This window comes from Ictalurus punctatus, chromosome 11 (assembly GCF_001660625.3).
Source record: "Ictalurus punctatus breed USDA103 chromosome 11, Coco_2.0, whole genome shotgun sequence".
NCBI lineage: Eukaryota > Metazoa > Chordata > Actinopteri > Siluriformes > Ictaluridae > Ictalurus > Ictalurus punctatus.
In genome coordinates this window covers 21,909,276-21,922,217 of record NC_030426.2, presented here as the reverse complement: position 1 = coordinate 21,922,217, position 12,942 = coordinate 21,909,276, and the positions used below count along the sequence as shown (strand labels likewise).

General features: G+C 36.9%; 1 protein-coding gene across 1 annotated transcript; it reads left to right on the top strand.

Moving 5' to 3' along the window:
- Positions 1-9,080: 9,080 nt before the first annotated feature.
- Positions 9,081-10,822, top strand: rgs16 (regulator of G protein signaling 16). The gene is made up of 5 exons (XM_017479304.3): positions 9,081-9,196; positions 9,316-9,405; positions 9,528-9,589; positions 9,842-10,008; positions 10,118-10,822. Exons 1-5 carry the CDS (start codon positions 9,096-9,098, stop codon positions 10,319-10,321), a joined length of 624 nt encoding a protein of 207 aa, XP_017334793.2. The 5' UTR covers positions 9,081-9,095; the 3' UTR covers positions 10,322-10,822.
- The last annotated feature ends 2,120 nt before the right edge of the window (positions 10,823-12,942 follow it).

The window sequence follows — 12,942 nt, the reverse complement described above, 5'->3', positions numbered from 1 at the left end:
TGGGTGTATGAATGGGTGTGTGAATGGTGCCATGCAGTAGACTGGCATCCTATCCAGGGTGTATTCCTTTACTGTAAAGCCTCTACTGTAGTATTTGCACTTGTACCTAGGAAAGGATAGGCTCCTGATTCTGTCAGTCAACACCAGACTACTCACAACCAAAGTATCTAGCTAGTAAATTATCAATAGGCTAGTTAACATTACCTCATTTGTCACAGAGGATAACTATCAAAATGTTGAACACCTATAGGCAATGTCTGACATTAAATATTGCATAAATAATCTCTAAACTAGTCTGACCTTCTCTTTGTCATGTACAGGCGGATTGGTATAAGATCCTATAAATAACCAACTAAACAGAGTTCAAATCTTGTTGCAAATCGATCATTTCATGTACAGGTCGGAAAGCTAAAAAAACATAATATGTTAAAGTCAAGCATTATTCTGGGCCCTGAGACATGCACAAACAAGAACAATGCTATAAAAGGAAAATAGATTGACAAAATTGGCTACACCTCATCTGGCTGGATCAGCTTTTCATCGTAGTAATAAGCGGTAACCGATTAGCTGTTGGATATTTCAGATTTAATAGATCACTCAGAAGATTGGAAATGCTTGCCAAATTTATTTCAGAAAGAGGAATAAAAAGAAAATCATAAAAACAGACCTTGACAGTGTTTTTTTATGATTATGTCTGGAATAAAGGTCACCAGTAAGGACTATAAAGTCAATATGATGTCTGTAAGATCTACAGACTGACAGTATTGGTTAAAAATATGTTTGGCAAGAAATAGCTCAGTTGAATTCCATTAAATTTTATTTGTGTAGTAATTTTAATAATAGACATTGTAACAAAGCAGATATACAGCAATCTGGATGTAGATTCATACTTATACTTCTAATGAGCAAGCCGATGGTGACAGTGGTAAGGATAAACTCCCTGAGGCAACATGAGGAAGAAACCTTGAGAGGAACTCGACTCAAAAGGGAATCCATCCTCTTCTGGGTGACACTTGAAAGCTAAGTATCTATAGGGTATCCTCATGGGACCATCAACACAGTCAATAGTGAGTCACAAGTGCAGAAACTCCAAGCAGAAGAGGTATCAGGATGAATCAGGCAAGTCTGAGCCACAGCTGTAGAAGTGTGTCAGCATCAGGCACCAAAAGTAGACTGTACTTCCCAAAAACTGTTTTTACCCAAGTCTCACTCTTGCTTCCATAGATAATCTAAACTGGACTGAAAATTTGTGCTTAATAACAACTACAATCATAATGGCTGTCATCCCAGGACTCTTCCTCCTCAAACTGCTTCCACTTTATCACATATAAAGCCATAAAAAGTTTCTTCTATAGTGTCACTCAAAAGCAGGAGTTCCTAAACTAGGAGTTGTTGAATTTTTGTTTCATTTATTTAAAAATTATATTACAAATACTGATTTAGCTACAAAAACAGCACGGTGGCTTAGTGGTTAGCATGATTGCCTTGCACCTCCAGGGCAGCGTGTTTGATTCCCGCCTATGCACTTTGTGCATGGAGCTTGCCAGTTCTCCCCATACTTTGGGGGCTTCCTCTGAGTACTCCGGTGTCCTCCCCCAGTCCAAAGAAATTTATTGTAGGCTGAGTGTCATGTCTAAATTGTCCATAGTGTGTGTGTGCAATTGTGCCCTGTCATGGGTTGGTACTCCATCCAAGGTGTCCCCTGCCTTGTGCCCTGAGATTTTGGCTGCTACTCTTGAGAGTTATTGAGAGTTCTCTAAAACAAACCACATTTAAATGAAGAGTGTATGTGCTATTTTAATTTATTTTGCTATTCAGGCATGCTGCGAAAAAAAATGGGCTGTCCACTGACCCTACGTTTGATCCACAACAACATTACTTAGTATAACAACATACAATAAATCAAGAAAGCTAAAACGAAAACAGGCTGAAACATTTATTGAACATTGATTTATAAGTCTGACGTTAAATAACGAGGAAAAAACCAACATGACTCATGCGTGGTTGAGTTTTGGTTCCAGGACACCTATTCAGAATTTACTCATACTAAATATCATTTCAATGCTCTTAGAATTGTTTATTTTTTAATCTTCTAAATATGTATGAAGAAATTATTTATAATCACACTATTCAATGTCACTCAAAAGAGAATGGGTTCCATTTTGAGTCCAGTTCCTCTCAAGGTTTCTTCCTCATATTGTCTTTTTTTTTTTTGTGAGTGTCACAGGAACTTCTGATTTGCTTATTAGGATCTAAATCTACATCCAGATTTCAGTAAAGCTGCTGTGTGAAAATGTATATTGTTAAAAGTGCTTTCAAATAAAATTTAACTGAACCGAAGCATCTTTTGAGCAAGCATGGTAACACAAAATTCCTTGGTTGGATATTTATCCTTTATTTATATTTTCCTTTTAACTCACTTGACTACTTCTAGTAAAACACATTTATCCAGCCATTCCATTCTTTTATTGATATGGCATGCCATCTTAAAAATGGATGGGATTTTGACTCAACAATCAGTAGACAAAGGGACGGCTATGGCTCAGGTGGTAGAGCGGGTTGTCCACTAATCGTAGGGTTGGTGGTTTGATTCCTGACCCACATGACTCCACATACCGCAGTGTCCTTGGGCAAGACACTGAACCCCAAGTTGCGCCCGATGGCAAGCTAGCACCTTGCATGGCAGCTCTGCTACCATTGGTGTGTGAATGGGTGAATGAGACAGAGTGTAAAGCACTTTGGATAAAAGTGCTATGTAACTGAAGACCGTTTATCATTAAATACAGATGGCAAAATATAAGTCAGAATAGCATAGGTGTTTTTCTTTGATTTAGCATTAACCCTCTTCTCAGACATAGGTGTAACCTGTTTGCATAGCATTAACCTTTTTTTCTAATAATGCTTTCCTTCATTTTAAATTGTTGAGTTAGTACATTTCCGTACATTATCCCAATGCCCAGCTCACACATTTCATGAACGGTGTTATTTACCACTTATCACAGATGAGTGTGCAGTTCACAGCTCTGTCTCTGGGAAGATCCCTCGCTTGGTTGCTAAGCTGGACTAGTGATATTGAGACATTAAGTGCTTTCGGTGCAGCTGGGAAGTGAACTGTTCGAATTGCTTAATAGCAATTTTTCCAAAATTCCCCACAGGCCACGAGGTCCATCTCTGATGACGAGCAAAATGCTAAAATGAGGTCAATAGGTATGACATTTGTGTAAGTTAGCCTCATTTATCAAACTCACTAGCAGTAAATCATTCGTAGGAGTATTTATATATTAAATGTGGTATTCATGACAATCCAGTTAGCTCCTGAGATGTGTAAATTTACCTTCATGAGAACCTTGATTGATAGGTTTCAAATTGGTCAAACTGACCTGAGTTACTGCCATTTTATTTATGGATTACACTAAGTTTAAATTGCTTATTTATTTCAGTTTCATGCAAAAATTGTGCAATGCTGTGAAACGCCATCTTTTCAGATTAATAACCTGAAAGAAAACAGCGCCATATATAAAAAAATATATATATAAAAAAAAAAATAAAAAAAAAAGAATATCCCATTCAGTTAGGATTAAAGAAATGGCACCCTATGAAAATAGGAAGAGTGTATTTGGTAGCTGATGCACTGCAGTGGCTGAGCTGCATTAGTGGACGATTTAGAGCATACTGTTAAATCTTCCATTTAAATCTTAGGCTAGGTTTTCTTTTGTTACTCCAGTAAATGTAAAACAGCTGTACCATGAATGCACTTGATATTTTATGGGTGATTTATCATCGTGTGCACGTGAGTACAAAGAACATTTCCATTACCACAACTTGTGTAAATCTGGCAGGAATTTTTAGTTCAATTTGGTCTTCAAAAGCATTTACACACAAATGTACTGAAAGATTGATACATGTGGGTCATTAAATGGCCTTCTGGTAAACATGTTGCTCATTAAACCAATACTGAATCCAAAAAAAATTTCATTTTCAAGATAAATCCATGGCAATTAATCTCATACTGTAATAATACATACATTAATAAAGTACAAGAAACAATGCTAATATTTAAATCATTTAAGCAGAAAACATATTAAATTGACATCCTGTAAATGAAGTGTTTGCTCCTGGGGTAGCCCCAAACCAACACTCCCCAAACAACTGTGCTGGGAATCAGTAACGCCTTTAACAGCTGATTCCCGGATGTGTTCTTGCTCACCCGCTTTCTCTGCTAATTCACACCATTTAACAGGCATTAGAGCAGACAGTGACCTTGAGATGGGGCTTAGCACTCAGCTGTTTTTTTTCCACATTGCTAGGAAACAAGAGACATGGCAGAAAAATAAGCTGACAATTATGTTGTGCCCATTTCTGCATATTTGAATTTACACACCAAGTTAAACAAGCTCTAAAGTTGAAATCATGTAAAACAGATTATATTATTATTATAATATAATGTGTGTTCTGTCATGTATAGAGATTTTAGATTAGGGATTTATGAGTGTATCATTAATATAGTGTACACAATCATAAAAGCTTTCATAAAAGTGTTTCCCAGTTCTTGAATCAAAATATTCTTGGGGGAAACGGGTCTGAACCTCACCTACGCCTAAAATGCTGTGAATTTAATGTACAGTGAACCAAGCACTGTGACACACTATTAGAAACAATGGTGTCATAGAGGGTTTTTAGAGGAAACCTTTTTTTGTTTTGTTTTGTTTTTTTTTGTTTTGTTTTTTTGCTCTGTAAAGAATGCTTTTCAATTCTCTAAAGAAGCTTTCGATAATAACAACTGATTTATTTTTCACGTGATTAATTTATTTATTTAGTTTACGTAATAATATACTGCAATAAGAACAGTAAAATTTATGGTGTTTATAATTCTCTGTGGCGCCAACAAATATCTAGCACTCAAAAGCTCTTCAGGATGTAATATACAAATCCACCACTGATCCACGAGACATCCAAATCCAGTTCACTTATCACTAATCTTTGCAAGGTGTTGCCGTTTTCCCATGTCAATTCCAGAGAGTTGGGTTTGTGCTTTCTATTCCTGGATAGACTTTTGCTTCTCTACTTTCTTTGTGATTTTTATTTATTTATTTTGCGATGCACAGAGTCATTCCATGAACAAATAAGAAATGATTCACCCAAAATATCCACATTTATATAACTCACGTCAGTAAATTAATAAGATGTGTGACAGAAGTCCAAAAGGAAAATGTACTCAATGCAATGCAGTGAGAAAGAGCTTTTTGTGTGTTTGTGTTGTATAAGCTCAAGAGAGCCATGAAAAATGCTCAGTTGTATAAAGTTTATCTAAAATCAGAATGTGCTGCAGGCATAAATCTCACAAGATCAGGAAATGGCAAGCCGACTATGCAGTCCCTAGAAGACACAGTGTTCTGTTTCAAAACCATTCTTCTTAGCAGGTCATATTCAGAGTTGAGTTATGCATGCTTAATGAGGAGATAGTACTGGCATCTGTATTCACATCTCAGACTTACAGTACATGGTACTTGGACAGTTGCACAGGAGTTGCAATCACAATCACAACTCTAGTGTAGCATTGGCTGTATAATTAGTGACAATGTCCTGTTGGAAGGTGAACCTTTTATCTTAAATTTCTGAGAGATTCTTCTAGGATTGCACAGTATTTAGCTTCATCCATCTTGCCCTTAAATCTTATGAGTTTCGTAGTCCCTGCTGATGACATTGATCCCTACAACATGATACTACCACCACCATGCTTCTGCCAAATGTTGCACGTTATGCCAGGAAAAGCTCAATTTGGTGTCCTCAGTCCATAGAACCTTTACTAATATGTTTGCTGAGTCTCCAAATGGAATTTCATATATCTTTTTCTTGCCATTAAGCCCAGCATCCAGGTTGTCTGGTAAGCAGCTTCTCCCATCTGAGCTGCAGAGTTACCCTTCAGAGGTACTCTTGTCCTCCTGCTTCTCTGCTTAATTCCCCCATATCCGGTCAGTGACTTTTGGTGAACAGCCTTTACTAGCTACAGTCCAAGTTGTGCCATAGGCTTTCAATTTGTTAAGAATGGATTTAATGGTGCTTTGTGGAATATTTTCATTCTAAAGGGGTGAAAGGGGTGGCTGTGGCTCAGTTGGTAGAGTGGGTTATCCACTAATCGTAGGGTTGGCGGTTTGATTCCTGGCCCACATGACTCCACATACAGAAGTGTCCTTGGGCAAGACACTGAACCCCAAGTTGCTCCTGATGGCAAGTTAGCGCCTTGCATGGCAGCTCTGCTACAATTGGTGTGTATGGGTGAATGAGACACAGTGTAAAGCACTTTGGATGAAAGTGCTATATAAGTGCGCCATTTAACCAAACCCTGATTATCCCTTTTCCACAATTTGTTTCAATGGCTCCTTGGTCTTCAAGATGCTATTTGTTTAGCTAAGTTTGCTAACAAACTCTGGGGCCTTTCATAGATAGGTGTATTTATGCAGAGGTCAGTTGGCACCTTAATTCAGCAACAGGGGTGGTACACATGCAGCCATACCCATTATATTTTTATTTGTAAATAAACTATAAAACCTAATTGATTTGAATTGAATTATGGCCTGCAGTATATCACCCACCAGGCCTACAAAACTGATGATACTATAGAGTTATCTGTGACTGTGGTTATTCAAATATATCTAAAACCTCCAGATAGAAGTGGGTGGCGGGGAACATATATAAGGACACGCAAGATTTATCCTCACATGGTCTGAATAATCTCTTTCCTTCAATACTGCAACTCACAAAGCCGCCATCTTCATTTCCAGTACTTGAAGAGAAACTGTAGGTGGTCCACTCCAATCTTGTTTTGAGGATATAAGCAGAAAAAAACCTCCTGTCGTCTTTCCTTAACATGACTTCAGTATGTTAGGGTGATTGTCCTGTTCTAGGGCGTCCATCCATCGAGCCTTTGAAAGAGGAAACAACAGGGTTATTGTCCCACTCCACAGTCCCTCTCGCCATGTTAAAGAGTTAGACAGAGGGGTGACGATGACACACACCGCATTGCAAGGCCAACATCTGCAGAAGTGCCCCTTCCTTATAAAACCATTTATCCCTCCATAACCCTGTTTGATGCACCTTAAAGTGTGTTTAAAGGCAATAGGCCTTTCATGTCCAGTGACGTCACAGGATGTAGGTGGGATTTCCAAGGCTCTTTTTATTGTGACACATTAAAGTTAATCAAATGTTCCATACTGTGAGTACAAAATGATTGATCGGATCCCCTATTCCTTTCTGTGCTGGGAAATAGGAACTGAGTTTCAGAGTTCATGTGATAATTTATATATTTTATAGCTATACTCAGAATTGTCTTCATTTTATATTTATGTAATATTTGTGCTTCTATTATGAAAAATGTTTACCAATTTGAACAAGCAAGGGCAATGTTCTTCTATGTTGTTTGATTCATATGAATGCTAAACCATTAGTCCCTTACCACAAATCACTGTCCTAAGATCCCATTATTTTGATAATAATGTATTAAGAATGTGTGCAATACCAAAGGAGCACAACAGTCATTTATATTATTAATATATCATAGCACTGTTGAATTTTCATTGGACAGAAGATGTTGATTCATTTTCTATAACAGCAGCTCTTACAGCAATTTTGGCTGTAATTCAAATCAAAGGTTTATTATATTCAAGCACTTTTAAAACAATGTTCTTACTGTACTAACAGATTATTCCGAGATTTGCATGTTTTTAACAAAATGAGCAAAGAAAAATGTATCATTGTTGATAGGTGATGTTTTCTGTAAGGTGTATTTAACATTTCCAGAAGGAGGCTACAGTGTCAGGTAAGTTTACATTTTCTGTCATGGGAGATTCTTCATGTAGGAAGGGGTTGCACATTCTGGTTTCTTGGGAACATGCCAAGCTGTGTGTTTTTCTTTCCTCTTATTAACTTTAGGAATGAGAAAGAAGAGAGACTGATGACGGGAGTACTGTTTATAGGTGTTATAAAATACGTGCAAACAGGAACTTGTTTCATGCATGTTCTATAACAGTAAATGTAACTATAAACTGATAAAAGTACCTCTTATTGTTTAAATAGTAGAAGAAATTATTCATTGGAAAATTCTTGTGGTACACGAAAAAAATTTGGGGACATGCTGTTTGGGCAGGTTAGGCATTTTGCCTCTTAATCGCTATTCCCTGTTGAAATTTATTTTCAGCTTGGGGATTGGATAATCAGCACATATGGTGTAAGTATTGATATATTGTATATACCGTATATTGCTACGTAATTTGTTTGTTTGTTTGTTGGGGTTGCAGCCCTAGTCAGTTACACAAGACTAAGTAACTGGATTCAATCACCTTACCTGTATCCCTGACTAAACTGGTTATATTATATTGTCTTGAATGATATTATGATTACTCTAGACAAATTAATTGTCTACGTTTAACAATAATGTGTTTTTTTTTCCACTCTTTTTTTGTATCAAAACAAACTTCTCGAACCTGAGTGAATTTTTAGCAAATATTTCACTGGATGGAATTCTCCAAGTGGCATAGTTTCCCTTTTGTTTACAGCCTAAAAGCTCACCAATAACCTTTCCCTCATGCCACACTGTGATTGGAAAATAATCAACTTTGTGGTGGTAAGAGTAAACCTGCGTTGCAGTGGGCTGCATCACACCAACCTCAAGAAACAGCACAGTAATAAAATATACATTACCCAAATGCATTGCAGCAAAAAGATCATTGTTAAATGGTAGAACACTTTTCACATGGACCACTTTCTCTGCTAGATAAAATCTTTATTTTATTCTTTTTTTCATTTTCAACCATAAGTAGCAAAGAGAATCCAAAAGCAAACATTTAATTCTTCTTCCAACGATTAATGTTACACAACATTGATATGGTACCAGACATTTTTAATTCCATTTCTCAGTTTTACCACACACACACACACACACACACACACACACACACACACACACAAACACACACAGTATACAGTCAGAGAGAGTGAGAAAGAGGGGCAGTGTGAGCCACAGTGTGAGTGGTTGAGAGCAAGAATGACGATTTGCTTCCTGCTCTATATAAACTCCTGACTGCTCCTCCTTTGCCAGAATGCTGATAAAATCCCACTTCATTTATCTGGATATTTCTACCATCCTTGGACACACAATGTGCAGAGGACTAGCAGCACTCCCAAATAACTGCCTGGAAAGGTACAGAATTAATCCTAACCTCTCACTATTACACTATTTTTAATATATGTTGTATAATGAAGACAATGATTAAGTATACGTATTTGTATTATAACAGAATTGTTATGTGTACTCGGCAGGGCTAAAGGATTAAAAGCACGCATGAGCAGCTTTCTGCAAAAGCAAGACTGGAAGCTTCTGTGCTATGCTTTCAAGCTGAGAAAACCAAGGTAGATATGCTATTTGCATTTACACTTGTGTGTTACACTTATTATAATGTGTGTTGTGCATAAATTAGGACGGTAAGGCTGTGTATGCATGCAGTGACCTAGTATTATGCCTCTTTCTGCAGACTGACTTTGGAGGAATGCTTGATGTGGAAGGAGTCTTTTGAAAATCTGCTATCTAGCAAACGTAAGTGACCTAAAAAAAAAATGAAATAAAATTTTATTAAAAATAAAAACAGAGCAGATTAAATGACCTCTAAGTGAAGGAGTAATACGACAGCACTAAAATGGGGCATGGGGATGATGAAGGGTTTACTGGAGTGTGTATGAAATTATAATCATAGTAATGGAAGTGTAGTGTACAGATGTGTAATCTGTGTGGGATGGTGCAAGCTAATGCAGCATGTTATACAATTAATCTGTTCTCTCTCTTCAACAGATGGATTATATGCCTTTAGAGCTTTTCTGGTGTCTGAATTTAGTGAGGAGAACATCGCCTTCTACCTGGCCTGTAAGGATTATAAAAACACAAAGTCTGAAGCCAAACTCCAGGCCAAAGCTCAGAGGATTTATAATGAGTTCATTGGAAGTGAAGCTCCAAGAGAGGTGATGAGTGTTCTGCCTATATTATATTTGCGTATAGTATACTATATGACAAAATTGTATTTAGATTGAAATTTAGGTTCGCACATACTCAGTTCATTCTTTCTTTCAGGTCAACATTGACCATGAGACTCGAGACATTACCCAAGCCAACATCAAGGTCCCTACAGCAACCTGCTTCGATCAAGCTCAGTACCGAATCTACATCCTGATGGAAAAGGACTGCTACCCACGATTCCTCCGCTCCAGCACTTACCGTGACCTGGTGAGCCAGCTAACCAAAAAGAATACCAAAGCTGCTACCAAGAAAGCCTGAGCAGCTTTTCCCCAAACATTAAAAGAAGCTCAAGGAATGACAGAAGTACTGAACCTCTGATGGACGGGAGCCAGACTTTTTGAGGTGGCCCCTGTACTGATCCTGACATAGGTGAGCAGGCCTGTAACTGAGGAAGACGGGGAAGATGGCAGCTTCAGATCATAAACTGTAGCAGCCTAGAGTGGAAGAAGACGTCTACATCGTGTCCCTTTAATGGGATGAAAGAGAACATCACGGAAATGAATTATGTAGCACCTCCACCATAGCCACACCAACATGCTGGGAGAAACCATCCACAATTTGGATAAACAAATAAGCGCTTTAAATTATGATGAATATTTTGTATTTTTTAACACTTACATTCTCACAAGGAGGCTAATTAATGGCGATTATTTATTTCTATATTTATTGATATATTTATTTACCTTTTACCTAATAAGCTGTATTTCTTGAATAATAAACTATATTTCTCTTTTGAGGATGTGTGCAATATTTTCTTGAATGACAATACTCTCTGAAGTGAATAAATAAATAAATAAATAAATAAATACAGACCACATTGTCCTGATTATGTGCACTGCATACTATTACAGTTTTCTTCGAATTACCACACATATTGTGTATTTTTTTAAGTAGTTTTAATGCTTACGCCTACATATCAGACTTCCCATCCTGTGATAAACAAGTCTGTGCTGATTAACTACTAGCTTCTTTGATATTAAATACCCATTGTTCACTAAAATAAAAAATGAATAAAGTAAACAAATAATCATGGATTTAAAAAATCACCAAGGAAACAGAACCGTTTGAGCCTGGCACCAAAGCCTGAAAAACACATAGACAATTTCCTCACTGTTTTTCTTTTCTTGTCATCTCTCCTGTGTCAGGAAAAGATTTACACCAAGCTGTAAATGAATGCTGATTCTTAGAAAAAGAAAATGCGTCTGATAAGCCATTTGCGTATTTGAAAGCGTATCCACTGTCTCTGTGTTTGCTCAAACTATAACTCACATGGAATTAGCATGATAAAGCTGTCATTTCCAGGGCTTGTCTAAAAGTAAACACGCTGTGATGAGAGCTGACTATGAGTCTTTACTTCCAAAAAAAAAAAAAAAAAAAAAAAAACAGGGATCAAATCACATCAGTTGTTTTCATGTTCATGTAATACAGTTAATATGCACAACATCATTTCTGCCTACAACAGACATATCACAAAGGTAAAATGTTTAAGCCATTTCGAATCAGAATTGGTAAATATTTCAATTTCATCAGCTAAGAGGCCAGTGACAGATGGTACAGTAGACATTTTTGTAATATTCAGCATTCACCACCCTGAGAACACGCACACTCTGGTCTAGATGTGTATTATATGTGGGTATCTTTCTAAGCCATGTCTACCACAATTCAGATGTTCCAACAGATTAAACTGCACACACACACACACACACACACACACACACACACACACACATACTGTATACATGAGTTGTAGAGTTGCAGATCAGATTCTCTCTGAGAAATTCAATCACTAAAAATGGCATTGAATATGAAACGATTTCAGAATGTATTAGCTAAGAGTTAACACAAGTTATGTAACACCAGACTTACAGAGGCATTTCAGATTCAGCATCAAGTTTCAGCAGATTCAGGAAAAGTCGCTGATGCCTCCTGTCAAACAAAAGCATTATAAAATTATGAAATTGTTGAGGAACTAAACGACGTTCGTTTAGTTCAAATCCATCTTCGGGTTAAATAGTGGGTTTGTAGTGGGTTTATTTTACAAATTACTTACACAATACAAATGGACATATATCCAAACTACATAAGCTACGGACAACCCGAACTATACATTGTGAAAAAAAATACTCTCGCTAATTTAAAACTAACTAATTTTATCTCATTATTTCAAAATATTGTACCACTATTTTCACTTAATTTCTTGAAATAATGGCATAATAAGTAGTTATTTTGACTAAATAACTTGGTAGGCACTTTCAACATAAAACTTATTTCAACCACATTTCAAGTACATATCTTGATGTACTATGTCATTGTAATGAGATATTAAGACAAAATAAACAGTGAGAAAAACAATGACAAAAAAATTTACGTTATCTTGAACTAACAAGTTTTTAAGTCAAAATACCTCAAATTATAAGTTATCAAATCTTGTTCTTGTTGTTCTTCTGTAGTAATAAATTCAAGACACAGGATAACACAAGGGTAACAGAGTATGTGGTTTATTGAGAATCACTATCATACACATCACACACTGAGGAGGGAACAAGAATTGTCAGAGAATAATCAGTAGGTGATGGGTAATAATATGGTGCGTTTATCATCATCAGAGGAAAGAATAAACGGGCCCTCCACAGAGGTTATGGGAACACAGTTGAGCCTCAGTTTGAGTAGAAGCTTGAGTATAGGTCACCGAGGGAATGATACGATATGATACGATTGGGATTTCAAAAGAATGAGATAATTGGGCATAACCTAAAGATAAGACTGTGCAAATAGGATATTGAGTCTGTGCATAGATTCAGATCACTTTGGGACGTCTCACTGATTGGATCATATGTTGTTTTGTGTACAATAAACTGGATTTTTGCTTCTCTCATCCA